Source organism: Canis lupus, chromosome X (genome assembly GCF_003254725.2).
Source record: "Canis lupus dingo isolate Sandy chromosome X, ASM325472v2, whole genome shotgun sequence".
Taxonomy (NCBI): Eukaryota; Metazoa; Chordata; class Mammalia; order Carnivora; family Canidae; genus Canis; species Canis lupus.
Window position 1 is genome coordinate 75,173,936 of NC_064281.1, and position 21,568 is coordinate 75,195,503.

The window sequence follows — 21,568 nt, forward strand, 5'->3', positions numbered from 1 at the left end:
TTTGACTGAGGGAAAGGAAAAGGGGAGGGAAGGAGGGAGGTGGTAAAGAGGGAGTGAATAACTATAGAGGACCATAGAGATGAAAAGTGAGCCTGGCGGGAAGGTGGTTGGAAAGGAGGTCTTCCCAGATTCCTCATTCTAGAGGCAGCCCAGGGGCCCAACGCAAGCATAATCTACTTTCCCCCCATTTTAAGACGTGGAGTTTCCACCTCGGTTTAGGTCCTCTTTTAACTTCCAGGCTGTGCTTTCGGCCAGTGAGGAGTAAGCGTAGGGCATTAGGACCCAGAGATTGTTGTAGTGAGAGAGGTTGAATCTCGATCTCTCAATTTTTCTCTCCAGCTCCCTCCTCTCCCTTTGTCATTCTAGCTGCCTGCAGCCTCCGCAGCGTCCCTCTAGCTCTCTCTGTGCAAACTGCTGCGCTTTAGACAGGGTGCGCAAAGCGGAAGGATTAGTTGGGACCTGCCTTGGTGACCCCATGGCATCCCCCAGAACCGTAACCGTCGTGGCCCTCTCAGTGGCCCTGGGACTCTTCTTTGTTTTCATGGGAACTATCAAGTTGACCCCCAGGCTCAGCAAAGATGCCTACACTGAGATGGTAAGTGAAGCGAACGGGTGACGAGGGACGCACCCCCCAAGGGATTGCGAGTACCTTTCCGCTCCTTTCCTTCCGAGTCCCTGGTCTCGTCCCCTTAACCCCTACCCCCACCCCGGACCATACCTTTTCCCCAACAACTTTCCAGCTCTGAAAGAGCAGCTGGACAAGAGCGATTTCATCTGTGGGCTATGCTGGGAGCAACTGTTTTTGAACCTCTGGATGCCAGTTGGGGGAGGGGTTGCCCAGCGAGTACACCCCCATCTCCAAGTAAACCAAAAGGCTGAGACCTGCGTAACACCTGTCATTGGCATGAATCCTTCCCTCCTTCTAGCACACCCGAAGTACGGGCAATCAGTCTGCAAGTCCGATTCCTTCCCTTGGAGCTAAGAGTTTAGCAAGCTGGAGAGTTTGTTTATCTTAGGGAGGAACAAAAGGGAAGGAGGGAAAGAGCTGGAGGAGAATGGGCTACTAAAACAAGCAATTTTTTTTAGGGGCGGGAAAAGGTATTCCTCATCCCTGGCGGAGAGCTAATCCCCTAGCTGCCTGGGCGTGTGTGTCTGTATCCTTGAGACAAAGCAGTATTGGCCCAAATAAAGGTCACCGAGCTCCTGCTTCTTACCCCTTCTCTCAAGGGAGACTTGGCTGTTTTGTTTTGTTTTGTTTGTGGGCTAATCTGCAAAATTTGTAAAGTCTGCCTCTTCTCTCCGGCAAAATAGTCTATAATCCTCACCTAGCTTCCTGTGGATGCTGGGGGCAGGGGAGGGAGGGCAGGTCCTCTGCAGGTTTTCCCCTTTGCAGAGTTGGAATCATCGAAGGTGACTGGCCAAAACATTTCCTCTGCAACCTGGGGGCTGGGCTGCTCTCCCCAGTTGGGTGTGAAGACTTGTTCCTACGCTGTGGAGTGTGAGGAGATGGCAGGGGATGTTTCCAGCACTTTCGGTCTCGGGTCTCTCCCTCGTCACTTTGCCTCTTCATTTCCCCGCCCCAGCTGAAGAGAACCTGCTTCTCACTGCCTTTGCCTGACTGCCAGTAATGGAAGGAAACCCCTTACTGGTCTCTCAAGGTCAAGAAAGAAAGGAGCTTAGGGGAAAAACAGGGAGGGAGAGAGAAAAGAGGCCAGAGGGTTTCCCCCTTAGGGCTGAAGCAAGGAGGACCAGCCCCCCACCTTGACAGAAATAAATAGCTCTCCTGGACCCCACTGCTGAGCATTCCAGGGCCCCTCAACGTGAGCTGCAAATAGATGGAGCCCAGCAAATTGTAGATGCTCAGAAAATATTTGCAGGCAGTGCTGGCTTCTGTCTCAGGCTTTGGGCTGGTGCTTTCCATGTCTCCCTCACCATGGGATTACCCTGGGGTGCTGGGAGGGTGCCTGGGACTCAAGGGCCTAAGCCTGGCCCCAGTGGCAGATACTAATGTATTTCTCCTTCCTCCTTCCCCTCCTCCCAGCATGTTTGACCAGATGGAATTGAAATCAGGTCAAAATGAGTATCCAAGGCAGCCTGCCCTGGGGAGGGGAAGGGGGAGGTGGGGTAGCAGAAGCCACCAAAGGCAGAGGGACAGGGTGGAGGTGAAATGCCACTCTATTTCTGTCTTGGTGGTAGTAGTTTGGTGTTAGATTACAAGTAAATGAGTATGCTCTTGCTTTACTTTACATATATCCATGTATTAATATGTTTGTGTATACACCTTAGGTATTTTTGAGCTTTCCCTTTCCTTAGGACATAGTATCCTTCTTCAGTATATTCCCTGTCCCCCAGGCCCTCCTCAGCTGTTTTAGAGGCCTCCCAAGCTGCACCCTAAGTACACTATAAGGTTCTGCAGGCAATCCAACTAAAATGGAGTCACCGGGAAGCTTTCTATCAGCTCGGCAGGAGCTCACGAGGAGGACCAGCCACAAATGGGTTTACAGCAGGTTTCTTCCTAAGGAGTGGAGCTTTATATTGCAGTCTACTGAAAGACAGAAGAAACCAATTTCAAGATTTCATATCATACAAACGAACATACTTAAATAGGTATAAGCTAATACAGCATATAGAACCATTGTGCCTGTGTGTGTGAGTGTGTGTGTATATGCACAATTCTGGGCTTATGTGTTCAGGAGCATCTGGAAAGAAAGGAAGAACTACATCTCACTGGGAGATAGACTTGAGGAGGATTTTCAGATTGACTTTTCCAGGGTCCCCTTCTGCATTGAATATTGGGCCCCAGGCTGGGGATGGCTGTCTAGCACAGGGCCCACTGCACCAGTCCTGGGCCGGCCAAGCTTTATTCTTGAGTCCATAAGAAATGGGAAAAATTCAGTTCTAGTACAAAGAGGGTGCTCAATTTATATTTGTTGAATGGATGAGTGAATGAATGAGTCATTGGAGCATTGTCTTGGCTGGTCACCACCCTTCAGAATTCTCTGGTTGGATCTTGATTATATAGTTCAGGAGTCATTTCTTGCTCCTAGAAAGCGGGTATGGCCCCTTAGGATCCCAACTCTACATCAGCTAGGATGATTGTCTGGGATTTTCTGTTTTTGATTTAGGAGTGATTCCTCTGCATTGACAGTCATGCATTGCCTGCAGTGGCTTTTCTTATAAGATCTCAAAGTGTTGTTATTTAAAGATTATTTGTTCTTTAAAACATATCAGTGGGGTAAATTCCTTTTATTACTTATTCTTATTTTCTAATGTATTAAACTAATTCAATATCATAGGGTAAGCTGTTGTGGGAACAGAGGTTAGAAACCAAGTTCGCGACTCAATATTCTCAGTAGAGGAGTCATTAATGATTACAACTGCCTTTTTGGATGTCAGAACTTGCAACTGATTCTTTTTTTTTTTTTTTAAAAAAGGTTTTATTTATTTATTCATGAGAGACACAGAAAGAAAGAGAGAGAGAGAAAGAGAGAGAGAGAGAGGCAGAAGCCTAGGCAGAGGGAGAAGCAGGCTCCATGCAAGAAGCCCAAGGTGGGACTCGATCCTGGATCCCAGGGATCACTCCCTGAGCCAAAGGCAGACAGACGATCAACCACGGAGCCACCCAGGCATCCCTTGCAACTGAATCTTGAAAATACCTGGCATGTTCTTGCTTCTTTTTCTGTAACAGTTCAACTGCTACCAATCCTTGCTTTTACTTTGAAACCAATTTCAAATTTAAATTTTTGGTTTGTTTCTTTTCTGCCACTCTTTTTTTCTCCTTCTAAAACCATTAGCATTATTCTTACATATTGTCCTCTCCCTGAAGAATCATTGCTAAAAACCAAACAGACGAATGAGTATTAACTTCTTTCCTGTATACTGCAGAAGCCAGGAAAGGTTAATGGAAACAACACAGGCTTTCGGTCATATAGGTTTGTGCTTGAATCTTAACATTCTTAGTGCCTCAGTTTCCTCATCTAGAAAATATGGATAATACTTCCTTAAGAAGGCTGTTGTAAATATTAATTGAGATTATATATGGAAGCTTCTAGCACAGTGTTTACATATAGTAAGTGTTCAAGAAATGCTCTGGGTGAAGTGATGATGATAATTGATTCTACATTATGCAGTAGCTTCCTGACTACTTTGAATGGTCAGTTTAAGGGATTGAAATCAGGTATTTAGAAGAGCAAGATGCTATTTTCATGTGCCCTGGTGAACAGACTTTTATGCAATTAGTTTATTTACTTTTTTAAAAAATTTTTTTATTTATTTATGATAGTCACACACACACACACACACAGCGAGAGAGAGAGGCAGAGACAGAAGCAGGCTCCATGCACCAGGAACCTGACGTGGGATTCGATCCCGGGTCTCCAGGATCGCACCCTGGGCCAAAGGCAGGCGCTAAACCGCTGCACCACCCAGGGATCCCTATGCAATTAGTTTATATTGAAAACTCTACACTTGCTGCTGGTTAATGCACAATGGATTCCATGCAGAACTTCCAGATGTCTCTCTGAATTGTCCATTTGGTGTGTGTTGCCCCATACCTCCTCCAGATTTAGCAAGTGTCATTATAGAGTACTCTAAAGCCCACATGAATTCAACATGACTGATCACTCCCTTGACTAAATGCCTTCATTAATTCACTTGAAATTGGGAGACAGCACTTACAAATGCTGCTGAGCAGTTTCCTGTGCAACGATGGGGAACAAACAAATGGTTGACTTGCTCTAAATTTGGTATTCAGCTCTTTGTAGCAGTGGTTCCATTCTGTAATCAAAAGGGGCCACACGTAGAATGGTGAGAAAACACCAAAATCCTGTCACAGTGAAGCCAAGGGATTTACGCCCTAAGGAAAACAGGGCAAGTCTCTGCTTCTTTGCATCCCCTCATAGGGAAGGTTTGTTGATTTGGTTGATTTGCTTACCTATAGTTAAATGCCCTCCTGTTTGTATAACCCTGGGGAAACACTCCAGATATGTTTGGGCAGTTTATTTAATGTCCTTAGGTAATCTTTTATACTTCCAATCACTGCCATTAATTGCTTTCCAGCTAGGTAAGAAGATAATAATTCACTGATGCTTAGACTGCTCTCTGAGGTGGTATAGTACATTTATTCCCTCAGAGAGGAAACTGACCCTGAAATGTGAAGTGACTTTGCTTAGTTCATACAGCTAACCATCCCAAGCTAAACCACGTTGGAGCTGATGCCAGAGAATGTGTAGGCTCTCAATGGCCAAGAACTATGCTTGTTTCAGAGCTACCTTTGACTCACGGGTGAAGTCAGACTCTTCTGCCCTAAAATGCAATCTGGGAAGAATCCACTTTGGTTACTAGGACAAGGTTTGCCAGCTTCCTCTTTAGGTAGGTACTATATGACAGTGGAAAGTAGAATTGCTTAAATGAATTTATCATTCACATTTGAATGATATTTGGCAATTAAACACGTGATGGCTTTTTATTGCATTTGTTGCATTTAAGAAATAATCTATAATTCACATATGGCTTTTTCCCTTACAAAGATGCAGGAAAATCATACTTGAGTCAGTAAATTTTGCAGCTGTTATGTATGTAGCCTTTATGGTATAAGATAGCAACGAGGCTGAGATTTTTAACCAAAATATATTTTTGTCAGTGTCCTCTCTGGCTTTCATTGTTTTTTTTCCTCTGTAAATTTTATTGAAGTGTAACACATTCTGAAATGTGCATCTTACAGCTCAAGGAATTTTCAGAATACTCCTGTATAATGTTCAAGAAACAGAACATTACCAGCTCCCTAGAAACCCCTCCATGACCCCTTCCAATTACTACCTCCCCAAGGGTAATTATTTTCCTGACTTCTAACAATATAAGTTAGTTTACTTGTTTTTGAACTTTCTATAAATGGAATTCAACAGTTAGATAAGCCATTTTTTTTCTTTTACCTAACTGGCATGCATAAGTGTACAGAAATGGACCAAACCACTTGGCCTCTGTTCCTATTTTGTCCTGTTAGCTGACTTGGATCAGTTATTAATTGCAATTGAAGGTGAATATAATTAGACCATTTTGAGCTGTTCAAATTTAATGTCATTAATATAAGATCATGAACCCTGGGGTGTTGTGAAGAGTAAATGACAAGAAGAAAAAAGGTGTGACTAAAGAAAGGCTCCATATGCTTTGGACTCATGTCAGAATCCTATCTTCTCATATCGTGTTTGATTCAGCACTATTATCATCAAAATAATCACCATGGCTTGCAAACATATGCACTTCTCATTGTATGGTTCGTTAATAATGAAATGTGTGCGTGTTTGTGTGTGTGGCCCTTGTTTGATGCCATGAAGCTATGATTTTTTTTACTCTATGTCCAAAATACTCATTTAATTTACAAAAGGGAAAATCCAGATAATAGAATATTTAGTAATTTTCTCTAAGCAACGTTAGGGGCAAAGCTAAAATTGAAATTTAGCTTATGTTAAGAATCCCAGGCCAAGGATATTGTTGGATGATTGCTTTTGATTAAAGAGATTTGAAACATTTGACTAAACACTTCTCTTCCTTGCTTCCTTGCCCTATAAGGAAACTATGGTTACAGGGTCTGGGTCATTGCACTGGTAAGGAAAGAGACCTAACAAAGTGAATTGTGAGAGCCTTTTGGGAGAGTGGCTCAGTCAACTCTCTTTATTCTTATTATCAGAACAATTAAAGTCTTTAGAGATCTAGTTACTATAGATTCAAGACATGTGACCCTTCTATTGTGAGAACTGAGGTGGACCAGACCAAACATCGATGGAGTTGGCAATACTAGCATTCTTTTGATGTCTCCATCTTGCTCCACAGGAGAAAGAATAAAGGGCTTCCTATAGTGTCAAGACTCCATCCAAACAAGTTTAGACCCCCCATTTCTAAGAAATTAAACATTCCCTGTTTGGAGTCCTGGAGAATAGATGGTATCTGTATCTACTCAGCTTTGAACTAAAAATTTGATGAAATGGCTTATTGATGTGCAGTTTCCTCTGGAGAAAAGAAGGTAAAAAAGAGGCAACAGCTGCATAAAGGAGCCACAGCTGTAGTTTAAGAAGTTAAACAACTGAAAAAGTAATATGGAGTTACACCAAATGTAGAGAAAAAAAGATCACTGGAGACATAGGAACTTGATTTAAACACCTAGAATTTGGCCCCGGCTACAGATTCTACTATAGTATAGTTTAATAATCTATTCTTGAATGATGGGGTGGTTAGCCTTAGCCAAAAAAAGGAGTGTTTCCAGAAGCCACTCAGCCAGCATCTGGAAATGGCTCTGAACTAAGAAACTCTTGCGTCCTGCATTCATCATGTCAGAAGCTTACATTTAGAATTTAGGAACTGCCTCTTGGGAAGCTTTGTGTTGTTAATTAGACATGGTCCTCACTTAAAAGTGTTAAGGAAGCCTCTTGTGTCTAGATTTCCCTAATGTTGCCCTGCTACTGTCACTAGAGTGCAGAGGGGGAGAGAGTGGGCAGGTGGCATCTAGTTTACTAGTGAGAGGAAATGGGCACGCTTCTCCCTGTCACCAGGTGCCCCAACCCTCATTTCTGCTCTGCTCCATTTAGGTCTGGCTCAGTTCAGCCCAGAGTTTTACTCTGCCAGGGTTTTACTGGTCAACCTCTCTCCTAATTTCTCTGAAAGTCCCTCATTTAACCTAAAATGGGAAGAGGGAGGAAGAATGACAAACACTATTTCTTTACATGCTCAGGAACAGGATAGTGACTAAGTTGAGGTGAAATTTTAAAGACAGGATCTGGCAGGGCCAGGATTGGGAAGAGATAAATGAGGCAGGGTTGTATAAGCACAGAGCTGGATCCTGCCTTTATTTAAAGCTTTGATATTTTGCTCATTATTGATGTTATTTACCTTAATCAAGAAGTGTTTTGGTGCCCTCTTAAATTTTGCATTCAAGGCAAATAGCCTTGCTCATTTCACTTTAGTCTTAACCCTGCTCAGGAAAATGAGGCTCAGAAAGGTCAAATAATTAGCCTATGGACACTCAACTAGAAGGTGACAAAGATGGGATTTAAAGCCAAGTCTTTTTGAATCAAAAACCATGGTTGGTTTTTTTTTTTCCACTAAACCATTGGTCTTTTAACACTCCTCATAGAGGATTATCTTGTGCCACTCATGATAATTAATCCATGAAATAAGGTGCATTCACTTATCCAGAAGTGAGAGAAATGACTTAACATTTGTTCCAAACCTAGAGTGTGTGAACACTATTCTAAGTGCCAGATGTTTCTGAGAGGTCAAGTTGGCTTTCTGCCTGATTCTTATATTTGCCTTGCATCTGGAACTTTTTGTTTTTAAGAAATTATTTATTCACGAGAGACACACAGAGAGAGGCAGAGACATAGGCAGAGGGAGAAGCAGGGTCCCTGTGGGAAGCCTGACATGGGACTTGATCCCAGGACCCCAGGTCACTCCTTGATCCAAAGGCAGATAAATGCTCAACCACTGAGCCATCCAGGTGTCCCAGCATCTGGAACTTTTGACTAGTCTCTTCTTGAAAACCTTGGCCCCCATGACCTTGTCTCTTTTGCTTTTCCCCCTACTTTTCTTTTTCTTTTTTTAAAAGATTTCATTTATTCATTCATGAGAGATATATAGAGAGAGGCAGGGACAGGCAAAGGGAGAAGCAGGCTCCCCGTGGGGAACCCAATGTGGAACTCGATTCCGGGACTGCAGGCGGGATCACGCTCTGAGCCGAAGGCAGATGCTCAACCACTGAACCACCCAGGAGTCCCTCTCCCTACTTTTCTTTTTTTTTTTTTTTTTTTTTTTATTGGTGTTCAATTTACTAACATACAGAATAACACCCAGTGCCCGTCACCCATTCACTCCCACCCCCCGCCCTCCTCCCCTTCTACCACCCCTAGTTCGTTTCCCAGAGTTAGCAGTCTTTATGTTCTGTCTCCCTTTCTGATATTTCCCACACATTTCTTCTCCCTTCCCTTATTTTCCCTTTCACTATTATTTATATTCCCCAAATGAATGAGAACATATAATGTTTGTCCTTTTCTGACTGACTTACTTCACTCAGCATAATACCCTCCAGTTCCATCCACGTTGAAGCAAATGGTGGGTATTTGTCATTTCTAATAGCTGAGTAATATTCCATTGTATACATAAACCACATCTTCTTTATCCATTCATCTTTCGTTGGACACCGAGGCTCCTTCCACAGTTTGGCTATCGTGGCCATTGCTGCTAGAAACATCGGGGTGCAGGTGTCCCAGCGTTTCATTGCATTTGTATCTTTGGGGTAAATCCCCAACAGTGCAATTGCTGGGTCGTAGGGCAGGTATATTTTTAACTGTTTGAGGAACCTCCACACAGTTTTCCACAGTGGCTGCACCAGTTCACATTCCCACCAACAGTGTAGGAGGGTTCCCTTTTCTCCACATCCTCTCCAACATTTGTGGTTTCCTGCCTTGTTAATTTTTCCCATTCTCACTGGTGTGAGGTGGTATCTCATTGTGGTTTTGATTTGTATTTCCCTGATGGCAAGTGATGCAGAGCATTTTCTCATGTGCATGTTGGCCATGTCTATGTCTTCTTCTGTGAGATTTCTGTTCATGTCTTTTGCCCATTTCATGATTGGATTGTTTGTTTCTTTGGTGTTGAGTTTAAAAAGTTCTTTATAGATCTTGGAAACTAGCCCTTTATCTGATATGTCATTTGCAAATATCTTCTCCCATTCTGTAGGTTGTCTTTGAGTTTTGTTGACTGTATCCTTTGCTGTGCAAAAGCTTCTTATCTTGATGAAGTCCCAATAGTTCATTTTTGCTTTTGTTTCTTTTGCCTTCGTGGATGTATCTTGCAAGAAGTTACTATGGCCGAGTTCAAAAAGGGTGTTGCCTGTGTTCTTCTCTAGGATTTTGATGGAATCTTGTCTCACATTTAGATCTTTCATCCATTTTGAGTTTATCTTTGTGTATGGTGAAAGAGAGTGGTCTAGTTTCATTCTTCTGCATGTGGATGTCCAATTTTCCCAGCACCATTTATTGAAGAGACTGTCTTTCTTCCAATGGATAGTCTTTCCTCCTTTATCGAATATTAGTTGCCCATAAAGTTCAGGGTCCACTTCTGGATTCTCTATTCTGTTCCACTGATCTATGCGTCTGTTTTTGTGCCAGTACCACACTGTCTTGATGACCACAGCTTTGTAGTACAACCTGAAATCTGGCATTGTGATGCCCCCAGATATGGTTTTCTTTTTTAAAATTCCCCTGGCTATTCGGGGTCTTTTCTGATTCCACACAAATCTTAAAATAATTTGTTCTAACTCTCTGAAGAAAGTCCATGGTATTTTGATAGGGATTGCATTAAACGTGTATATTGCCCTGGGTAACATTGACATTTTCACAATATTAATTCTGCCAATCCATGAGCATGGAATATTTTTCCATCTCTTTGTGTCTTCCTCAATTTCTTTCAGAAGTGTTCTATAGTTTTGAGGGTATAGATCCTTTACATCTTTGGTGAGGTTTATTCCTAGGTATCTTATGCTTTTGGGTGCAATTGTAAATGGGATTGACTCCTTAATTTCTCTTTCTTCAGTCTCATTGTTAGTGTATAGAAATGCCACTGACTTCTGGGCATTGATTTTGTATCCTGCCACGCTACCGAATTGCTGTATGAGTTCTAGCAATCTTGGGGTGGAGACTTTTGGGTTTTCTATGTAGAGTATCATGTCATCGGCGAAGAGGGAGAGTTTGACTTCTTCTTTGCCAATTTGAATGCCTTTAATGTCTTTTTGTTGTCTGATTGCTGAGGCTAGGACTTCCAGTACTATGTTGAATAGCAGTGGTGAGAGTGGACATCCCTGTCTTGTTCCTGATCTTAGGGGAAAGGCTCCCAGTGTTTCCCCATTGAGAATGATATTTGCTGTGGGCTTTTCATAGATGGCTTTTAAGATGTCGAGGAATGTTCCCTCTATCCCTACACTCTGAAGAGTTTTGATCAGGAATGGATGCTGTATTTTGTCAAATGCTTTCTCTGCATCCAATGAGAGGATCATATGGTTCTTGGTTTTTCTCTTGCTGATATGATGAATCACATTGATTGTTTTACGGGTGTTGAACCAGCCTTGTGTCCCAGGGATAAATCCTACTTGGTCATGGTGAATAATTTTCTTAATGTACTGTTGGATCCTATTGGCCAGTATCTTGTTGAGAATTTTTGCATCCATGTTCATCAGGGATATTGGTCTGTAATTCTCCTTTTTGGCGGGGTCTTTGTCTGGCTTTGGAATTAAGGTGATGCTGGCTTCATAGAACGAATTTGGAAGTACTCCATCTCTTTCTATCTTTCCAAACAGCTTTAGGAGAATAGGTATGATTTCTTCTTTAAACGTTTGATAAAATTCTCCTGGGAAGCCATCTGGCCCTGGACTCTTGTGTCTTGGGAGGTTTTTGATGACTGCTTCAATTTCCTCCCTGGTTATTGGCCTGTTCAGGTTTTCTATTTCTTCCTGTTCCAGTTTTGGTAGTTTGTGGCTTTCCAGGAATGCGTCCATTTCTTCTAGATTGCCTAATTTATTGGCGTATAGCTGTTCATAATATGTTTTTAAAATCGTTTGTATTTCCTTGGTGTTGGTAGTGATCTCTCCTTTCTCATTCATGATTTTATTAATTTGAGTCTTCTCTCTCTTCTTTTTAATAAGGCTGGCTAATGGTTTATCTATCTTATTAATTCTTTCAAAGAACCAACTCCTGGTTCTGTTGATCTGTTCCACAGTTCTTCTGGTCTCGATTTCGTTGAGTTCTGCTCGAATCTTTATTAGCTCCCTTCTTCTCTTGGGTGTAGGATCTATTTGCTGTTTTTTCTCTAGCTCCTTTATGTGTAAGGTTAGCTTTTGTATTTGAGTTCTTTCCAGTTTTTGAATGGATGCTTGTATTGCGATGTATTTCCCCCTTAGGACTGCTTTTGCTGCATCCCAAAGATTTTGAACGGTTGTATCTTCATTCTCATTAGTTTCCATGAATCTTTTTAATTCTTCCTTAATTTCCTGGTTGACCCTTTTATCTTTTAGCAGGATGGTCCTTAACCTCCATGTGTTTGAGGTCCTTCCAAACTTCTTGTTGTGATTTAGTTCTAATTTCAAGGCATTATGGTCCGAGAATATGCAGGGGACAATCCCAATCTTTTGGTATCGGTTCAGACCCGATTTGTGACCCAATATGTGGTCTATTCTGGAGAAAGTTCCATGTGCGCTTGAGAAGAATGTGTATTCAGTTGAGTTTGGATGTAAAGTTCTGTAGATATCTGTGAAATCCATCTGGTCCAGTGTATCATTTAAAGCTCTCGTTTCTTTGGAGATGTTTTGCTTAGAAGACCTATCAAGTATAGAAAGAGCTAGATTGAAGTCACCAAGTATAAGTGTATTATTATCTAAGTATTTCTTCACTTTGGTTAATAATTGATTTATATATTTGGCAGCTCCCACATTCGGAGCATATATATTGAGGATTGTTAAGTCCTCTTGTTGAATAGATCCTTTAAGTATGATATAGTGTCCCTCTTCATCTCTCACTACAGTCTTTGGGGTAAATTTTAGTTTATCTGATATAAGGATGGCTACCCCTGCTTTCTTTTGAGGACCATTCGAATGGTAAATGGTTCTCCAACCTTTTATTTTCAGGCTGTAGGTGTCCTTCTGTCTAAAATGAGTCTCTTGTAGACAGCAAATAGATGGGTCCTGCTTTTTTATCCAGTCTGAAACCCTGCGCCTTTTGATGGGGTCATTAAGCCCGTTCACATTCAGAGTTACTATTGAGAGATATGAGTTTAGTGTCATCATGATATCTATTCAGTCTTTGTTTTGTGGACTGTTCCACTGAACTTCTTCTTAAAGGGGAATTTTAAGAGGCCCCCTTAAAATTTCTTGCAGAGCTGGTTTGGAGGTCACATATTCTTTTAGTTGCTGCCTGTCTTGGAAGCTCTTTATCTCTCCTTCCATTTTGAATGAGAGCCTTGCTGGATAAAGTATTCTTGGTTGCATGTTCTTTTCATTTAGGACCCTGAATATATCCTGCCAGCCCTTTCTGGCCTGCCAGGTCTCTGTGGAGAGGTCTGCTGTTACCCTAATACTCCTCCCCATAAAAGTCAGGGATTTCTTGTCTCTTGCTGCTTTAAGGATCTTCTCCTTATCTTTGGAATTTGCAAGCTTCACAATTAAATGTCGAGGTGTTGAACGGTTTTTATTGATTTTAGGGGGGGATCTCTCTATTTCCTGGATCTGAATGCCTGTTTCCCTTCCCAGATTAGGAAAGTTTTCAGCTAGAATTTGTTCAAATACATATTCTGGCCCTCTGTCCCTTTCGGCGCCCTCGGGAACCCCAATTAAACGTAGGTTTTTCTTCCTCAGGCTGTCGTTTATTTCCCTTAATCTATCTTCATGGTCTTTTAATTGTTTGTCTCTTTTTTCCTCAGTTTCCCTCTTTGCTGTCAACTTGTCTTCTAGGTCACTCACTCGTTCTTCCACCTCGTTAACCCTCGTCGTTAGGACTTCTAGTTTGGATTGCATCTCATTCAATTGGTTTTTAATTTCTGCCTGATTAGCTCTAAATTCTGCAGTCATGAAGTCTCTTGAGTCCTTTATACTTTTTTCTAGAGCCACCAGTAGCTGTATAATAGTGCTTCTGAATTGGCTTTCTGACATTGAATTGTAATCCAGATTTTGTAACTCTGTGGGAGAGAGGACTGTTTCTGATTCTTTCTTTTGAGGTGAGGTTTTCCTTCTAGTCATTTTGCTCAGTGCAGAGTGGCCAAAAGCAAGTTGTATTGGGAAAAAGAGAAAAAGAGAGGAGAGAAAGAAGGAAAGAAAAGAGAAAGAGAAAAAAAAAAGGGAAGAAAAAGAAAAAAAAAACGAAAAAAAAAAAAAAAAAAAAAAGAAGAAAAAGAGAAAGAAAAAGAAAGGAGAAAAAAAGGGGGTGGGGGAAGGAAACAAATCAAAAAGCAAAACAAAACAAAAACAAAAACAAAAACAAAAACAAAAACAAACAAACAAAAAAAGAACCACCGGGGAGTATCTTCTGATTCTGTGTTCTTTAAGTCCCTTGGCTTCTCCTGGAAGTTGTCCGTCTAGCTGGTGTTCTGGGGGAGGGGCCTGTTGTGCTGATTTTCAGGTGTTAGCAGTTGGGGGAGCTGCTGTGCCCCTGCCTGGTGCAGGGCTCAGTGGGGGTTGTTTACCCCGTGAGGCCGCAGGAGGAACAGCCCCAGTGGCGGGGCAGCTCTGGAAACCTGGATTCAGCTCCGGCAGGAACTCCGTCTGCAGGGCCTGGAGGCTCCGGGGCGGGGCCGCTGATCTGCTCAGCTGGGGCAGGAGCGTCCTTGCTGTCCTGGGCCCTCCCGGCCTCTGCCTGTCCCGGGGGAGGCGGGATCCTGGGCTGTGTCCCGGCGCCCTGTGCTCCGGAGCCTGCGCTGGTGGATTCGCGCTCCCGGGCCGCGCAACCCCCTCCGCGGAGCTGCCGCCCGAGCCCCTCCGAGCTGCTCCTGGAACCGCGCAGCCCCCACCGCACGGAGCCTCTTCCTCTGCCCGAGCCCCCCGAGCTGCTCCCGGGGCCGCGCAGCCCCCTCCGCGGAGCCGCTGCCCGAGCCCCTTCAGCTGCTCCGGTCCCGCCGGGTCCCGCCGTGCGCGCTGCAGCCCTTAGGGAGCTCGGCGCACTCTCCTGGGCGCGCAGTTGCTGTTACTGTCCCAGGGAGCCCGAGGGCATCCCCGCCCTCCTGGGTCCTGCTCCAACTCCCCGCGAGCCCCTTTCCGCCCGGGAAGGTCGGTGCAGCTCCTGCTCCTCCGGGACGGGGCTCTCCTGTCCTGGGGACACTCGCCCCGGCCTCAGCCCGGCTCCTCGCGGGGCCCCTCCCCCTTGGAGGCCTTTGTTCCTTTATTTCTTTTTCCCCGTCTTCCTACCTTGATAGATGCGCGAACTCTTCTCACTGTAGCATTCCAGCTGGTCTCTCTTTGAATCTCAGGCCGAATTCATAGATTTTCAGGATAATTTGAAGGTTTTCTAGGTAGTTTGGTGGAGACAGGTGATTTGGAGACCCTACTCCTCCGCCATCTTGCTCCTCCCCCCTCTCCCTACTTTTCTGACCACACTTTCTTCTGCCTATGTTGTGGACTATCTTCCTCTTTCCATTTCTTAAATGTCTGTCACACAATTTATCCCACTGTATACATTCTACCTGGGATCCTGATGACTATCCATCCTGTATCTTTACTCCAGACCTCTCTTACTGAGCTGCCTACTGGACATCTCCACTTAGATGTCTTAGAGATAATTCAACTAAAAAAACCCAAACTGAGTCCCTTATTTCTTCATACCTCTTGTTCCAACTCCAACCTCTTCTTCCAGATGCATGCCCAAACTTGGAGAATGCTAGCACTCTTCTACCCAGGTACCCAAGCCAGAGACCAGAGAATCTTTCTTGATGTAATCCCTTTCCCTCAGGGTCCACCTTCAATATAACACTAAATTCTGTTGCTTTTGCATTAAAAGTATTCTTGACTCTGTCCCCTTTCCTCTATTCCTACGTCATTACTGTAGGTCTCTTGCTTGGTCTCCTTACTTCTAGGCATACCTCTCCCAATCCATCCTCCACACTATTTTCAGAGGGACCTTCCTCAAAAGCAAATTTTGTTGCTCCCCCTGGCTTATAGGATAAAAATCCACCTCCACAATGCAACATATATAGTTCTCCATGATCTCATGGTGACACATATATAGACATATATAAAAGGACATATATAATTCTCATGATCCATGATTCATATCTACCTCCCCTGTCTCATGTCTCACTCTCACCCCTCCTTCTCCCAACTTATGCTGAACTGGGGCAGTGTTTGAAACACACAAGTCTTTTTTGTGCTTCAGGGCCTTTGCTCATCTGGTTTCTTTTGCAGTGCCCTTCCCTTAGTTATCTTGCAAACACCTGCTCTTCCTTTAATATTCCACTCTAGCTTTTCTCAGTTTCCATCTACGGAGACTTGATCACTCTGGTGTGCCTCCACATAATTTTATACAGCATCCATAACTTTTCTTCATATAAACTCAAGCTTCAGGGAGGCAAGGCCTTTGAATGATTGGTATCTGTATCTAAAGTACCTAGTACAGTGCCTAGCACCAGGAAGAACTTAATAAATATCGAACGAATTAATGGATACTTACTGAAAACAAAGCAGTGGGCCAAACTAATAAGACACTTGATAAAATCCCATCGATTTACTACAAAATGAGGCTCAGGTCAATCTGAATACAGTGAAAAATATGATTATCTATTACTCTAAGGTCAATATAATCTTATTACTTTGTGATATATCCAGTGATTTCCTCCTCTGTTCTATGATGTGTCCCTTTGGGCTATAATTAGATCTCGTACAGACTTCTATTATGTGTCACTAACCATGTTGCTTTATAATGGTGTTTTATGTATCTGTTTCCCCCACTAGACCAAAAGCTTCTTGACCCTGTCTTACTTACCTTTTTATCTCCATCACATAATCCATAGTAGGTGTTCAATATATATTTGTTAAATTAAAATTAATGAACTTACACCAGGCTAATCAGAGTAGTGTCTTGTAAAGGCCTGGGGATTTATCTCACTGACCATAAGAATGATTTTTATCTTACTATATTTTAAAGATATATAAGGGGCTAATGTTTGTACACATCTTTGTTTTTCTATTTATTTAGCACTCATTTTTGAATTTTTGCAGATTCCACAAATGTAAACTTCTGCTCAGCTTTTTTCTGAATCATCACAGATTCCAGATTAGGGAAGTCCAAATTAGTGAGGCTTGGGCATCCCTGGTGGCTCAGCGGTTTAGTGCTGCCTTTGGCCCAAGGCCTGATCCTGGAGACCCGGGATCGAGTCCCTCGTTGGGCTCCCTGCGTGGAGCCTGCTTCTCCCTCTGCCTGTGTCTCTGACTCTCTCTTTCTCTCAGGAATAAATAAATAAAATATTTTAAAAATTAGTGAGGCTTTACCATACTGTGCCTTACCCTGTTTCAGTTTTTTCCTCCTAAAGTCATGTTTACCCTGGCTTTGATCAACTGTGATAAGGAGATAGGATCACATGGTCTTTTCTTTTGTTTTTTAAAGATTTCTTTTTATTTATTGTTTGAGAGAGAGAGAGAGAGAGAGAGTAAGAGAGAGTGTACAAGCAGGGGGAGCAGCAGCAGAAGAAGAAGCAGACTTCCTACTGAGTAGGGAGCCTGATGTGGGGTCTCTATCCCAGGACCCTGAAATTATGACCTGAGCTGAAGGCAGAGGCAGAGCCACCCAGGCACCCCGCCTCGTTTCATTTTTTTTAAGATTTTATTTATTTATTCATAGACACAGAGGGAGAGAGGCAGAGACACGGGGAGAGGGAGAAGCAGGCTCCAGGCAGGGAGCCCGATGTGGGACTCGATCCCCGGTCTCCAGGATCACACCCCAGGCTGCAGGCAGCACCAAACCGCTGCGCCACCAGGGCTGCCCTCGTTTCATTTTTGTTGGTATTCATATGCATCTGGGTTTGGACAAGGCAGGCACTAGAAAATATGGTTGTGGCTAATTCATACCAGATTTTATGGGCCCAGTAAATTTTCTTTTAGATGCTTTTAGCGTTGTTTATGATTTATAATCAGAAAATAATTTTTAGCTATCAAGCCAAATTCTCTTTGGTGCTGGTTACTAAGATTTATTTATTCATTTAAAAATATTTTATCTATTTATTTTAGAGAGAGAGAGCACAAATAGGGGAAGGAGCAGAGGGAGAGGGACAAGCAGACTCCATGCTTAGTGCAGAGCCCAAACCCAGGGCCCTGAGATCACAACCTGAGCCAAAAATCAAGAGTCGGATGCTCAACCTTCTCAACCGAGCCACCCAGACACTCCGTTGTTACTAAGGTTTTTTTTTTTTTTTTAAGATCTTATTTATTTATTTATTCATGAGAAACACACACAGAGAGAGGCAGAGACACAGGCAGAGGGAAAAGCAGGCTCCATGCAGGGAGCCGACGTGAGACTCAATCTCCAGTCTCCAGGATCAGGCCCCGGCCGATGGCAGCGCTAAACCGCTAAGCCACCCAGGCTGCCGTGTTACTAAGGGTTTTATTTTGTTTTTGTTTTTATTTATTTATTTTGTTTGTTACTAAAGTTTTAAATCACAGGGATCTCAGAAGATTGCTTGCTTTTTTCTCATCTTAATTACAAAGCTTTTATTTAGGGGCCACAGTAAAAAAAAAAAAAAGGGATCTGGTGGGGACATATAAAGGGAATGGCGGGGAAGGACTTTGTGTGTTCTTCATTGTAATGTTAAAATCATGGTTAATGTGACATTCTTTGTGGTATTTCACTCTAGAAACGTGCTTACAAGAGCTATGTCCGAGCCCTCCCTCTGCTGAAGAAAATGGGGATCAATTCCATTCTCCTCCGCAAAAGCATTGGTGCTCTTGAGGTGGCCTGTGGCATTGTCATGACCCTTGTGCCTGGCCGGCCCAAAGATGTGGCCAACTTCTTCCTACTCTTGCTGGTGTTGGCTGTGCTCTTCTTCCATCAGCTAGTCGGTGATCCTCTCAAACGCTATGCCCATGCTCTGGTATTTGGAATCCTGCTCACCTGTCGCCTGCTGATTGCCCGCAAGCCTGAAGACCGGTCTTCAGAGAAGAAGCCCTTGCCACTGTCAGGGCAAGTGGGGAATGCCGAGGAGCAGCCCTCTTTATATGAGAAGGTCCCTCAGGGCAAAATGAAGTTGTCATAGGAAAGCAGAAGTGCAAAAAGTGGACCTCCCAGGCAGTTGCCTCCATGACACCCAGGAAGATGTCAGTGTTTTTCATGAATTCAATTCATTTCATTTATTTATTTATCTTGAGGGAAAGGGAAAATATAATCTGCAAGTTAATGGCCCTATTGGCTTGTGTACACCTGTACCCTAAAATGACCTTCCCACATAGACATATGTGCACCACCTTTAATCACTCTGGGGCAACTCTCACATCTTGCTGCATGTACATGTATATGGCTAACTGTTGAAGTGTATTTGTGAGATGGACTCCAGCAAGCATGTGACTGTAAGATTATGTGTGGGAAACTGTATTTACTGTGAGTGTGTTTGTGTGTGTATGTGTGTGTGCACGCATGCAGGTGCGAGAAGGCTCTGATCTTGAACTAATCCTGTACAGGTATCCTTCCCTTTATAGACTGCTTCTAGTGAAGGCAGAATAAAATAATCCTCCTGTAAAGAGAATCCTACTTCTGGTATAAATCAAGTGATGTATTCCTGTGGGATGAAGGAAATTCCCTCAATAGATCAAGCTGAAAACTTAAATTTACCACCTTAGGAGAAAGTTCCTTCAATTTGAGACACTGAGTTATACTGATTAGCCTCCGCTGTAACAGTTGTTGAAATTGTAAATACTCCATATTGAATTTAATCAAAATAAGGAATATATGCAGTCAATACATAATATAATTATTCAACTGATACAATTGAAAGTTTCACCTTGCCTTTGCCCCAACCCAACCTACTAAGCTCCTTTGCTCACAGTTTGAAATTGAAGCAGACTTGTTACCAGACATTTCTTTTGGATTTTCTTAAGCCAAGAGCTGCCTCACTTCCTACTATTCTCAGCAGCTAACCAGGATTTGTCAGCTGCTCCGCTGTTGCAGTTGAGGGAGCAGGGATTAGTCCTGTTAGCAGTCTGTGAATCTCAAACTCTAGCTGTTCTCTTAAATCATCTGAAACATGACAGAGGAACTGTATCCAGTGTTTGTTTCCCTGAGAAACAGAATCATTACTCCTATTGAATCTTCACTGAACTTTGCTAGTGTAAGCAGAGATCCAAGTCACTCCTGTGGTTGTCTCCTCTACACCTCCTTATCATTATGGTGGCTGGAGTCGAGCTTGGGGGAAGGACATTTGATATGGGTTGGTTGGACTGAGCAGTATGAAACTTTGCTTTATTCATTCCATACTGCTGTTTCTCCTTGTTAGATGTACTTTGATGGTTTTAATATAATTGTACCAGGGATGGGGAGAGGGGTGGGGGCTTTGTGTGTGTGGGGGAGTACAAATCATTGTATTTTCTTCAGTAACATTGTTCTTGTTAATTGATACCTCTGTCTTATTTCTCTCATTCTTTCAAAATAAAAATTTTTGAAATTTGGAGGAAATTGTCTAGACAAATAATGAAAATCTGGGAATAAAGGGTCCTATGAAGCAATTCAGGCTCTTTTAATTTGGATCCTGGATGAGGGAGAAGAAAGAGGAGCAGTATAATCAGTATACAATGAGGTTACCAACTTTCCAATCTCATTTAAGTTCCCCCACACTTCAGTAATGTCAGTACATAAGACAGAAAGCCATAGAATTAGGATCGATACAGTTTTCAGGTTTTAGGAGTTCTGCTTCACTAAGTGATGCCAAGGGAAGGTGGAAGAGTGATTTCAGAGAAAATTGCAGGTATATGAAACAAAGGCGAACCAGTGTTCTTTCACTATGTGTATCCACAAAGTGGCACAAGTTTCAGTGCCACAGTTATTTTACCACTCAGATCCCTAGTTTCATCTACAAAAGAGAAGGGGACTGAAGGCTGAAAATCTCTTCCAATTGACATTTGAGTCTATGAAATTATTAAAAGTATGGAAAATACCTCGAGAAATTTTAAGTTTTACTAGATAAGAGCAGCTTATTTACCAGATAAAATATCAAACATTCCGTTTTTATGCACGCTTAAACAAGACTTCATCAAAGTACTCTGAAAATCATATAAGATGTAGTAAATAATAATTTCTGGCGTAGTGTTTCCCAAATACATCAACTTAATCTTTGATTCTTCATTTCTCCCTAAGATTGCACCGTTTCCTTCCAGAGTTTTGCCCAGTTTATGGGTATGTTTTGGCCTCAAAAAATCAGTGAGAGCCATTCAATTTACCTTTCCACTTTAATTCCAAGTCTAGTAAGAGATTAAACTAGGACTAGGCTCAGGTCTCATACTAACCCCTTGTTGCTGTTTTAGCCAGTTTCTTTAAGACTCACGGATTCCTTAAAGTTAGAAATCTTTACGTGTTGCCTGGCGGGTTACGTGCAAGGTGCCACATTTAGCTTAGGACACAACTTTCTAGCAAACTCTGGAAGATATGAATACTCACGCTCGGGAAAAGAGGGCAGATCCAGCCAACCTTTCCTCCCACCCCAGAGCTTCACCTGGAAAAAGCGACAGCTTCAGAAGTCATAGACTCAATAACCTAAGTCTCTCGTCCAGCAAGGTTATCAGCCCTTATTGCGAAGTTTGCAGTTTCATATTTTCCTATGGATTCAAAGTCCTGACACTTGCAGTCAGTTTGGGCAGAATTATCACTATAAATGCTCTTGTTAAATTCAGGAATCAAGACACTAGTTCGGTTTTTCGCAAAATGTCGAATGCAAACAGAATTAGGGCAGTGGGAACCCCAGCCAATCAGCTAGCTCCAGCAGCAACGGCCCACAGGCCGCGGGTCCCCTGCGGGAGGCGGGCGGGGCAAGCGGTTCTCCGCGATTGGGTCTGCGTCAGCGTCGATGCGCG

The 21,568-nt window shown here is 42.9% G+C and overlaps 1 protein-coding gene across 1 annotated transcript; it reads left to right on the forward strand.

Moving 5' to 3' along the window:
- The first annotated feature begins 306 nt into the window (after positions 1-306).
- TMEM35A (transmembrane protein 35A) lies at positions 307-20,227 on the forward strand. The gene is made up of 2 exons (XM_025431721.3): positions 307-595; positions 18,367-20,227. The coding sequence occupies exons 1-2, from the start codon at positions 476-478 to the stop codon at positions 18,763-18,765; spliced, it is 519 nt and encodes a 172-aa protein (XP_025287506.1). The 5' UTR covers positions 307-475; the 3' UTR covers positions 18,766-20,227.
- The last annotated feature ends 1,341 nt before the right edge of the window (positions 20,228-21,568 follow it).

What these genes read in the sequence shown, in the direction of transcription:
- TMEM35A (XM_025431721.3), top strand. Translation starts at nt 476, where the DNA reads ATGGCATCCCCCAGAACCGTAACCGTCGTGGCCCTCTCAGTGGCCCTG. An exon ending in AAGATGCCTACACTGAGATG is followed by an intron (nt 596 to 18,366) that starts GTAAGTGAAGCG and finishes ATTTCACTCTAG; the next exon opens with AAACGTGCTTACAAGAGCTA.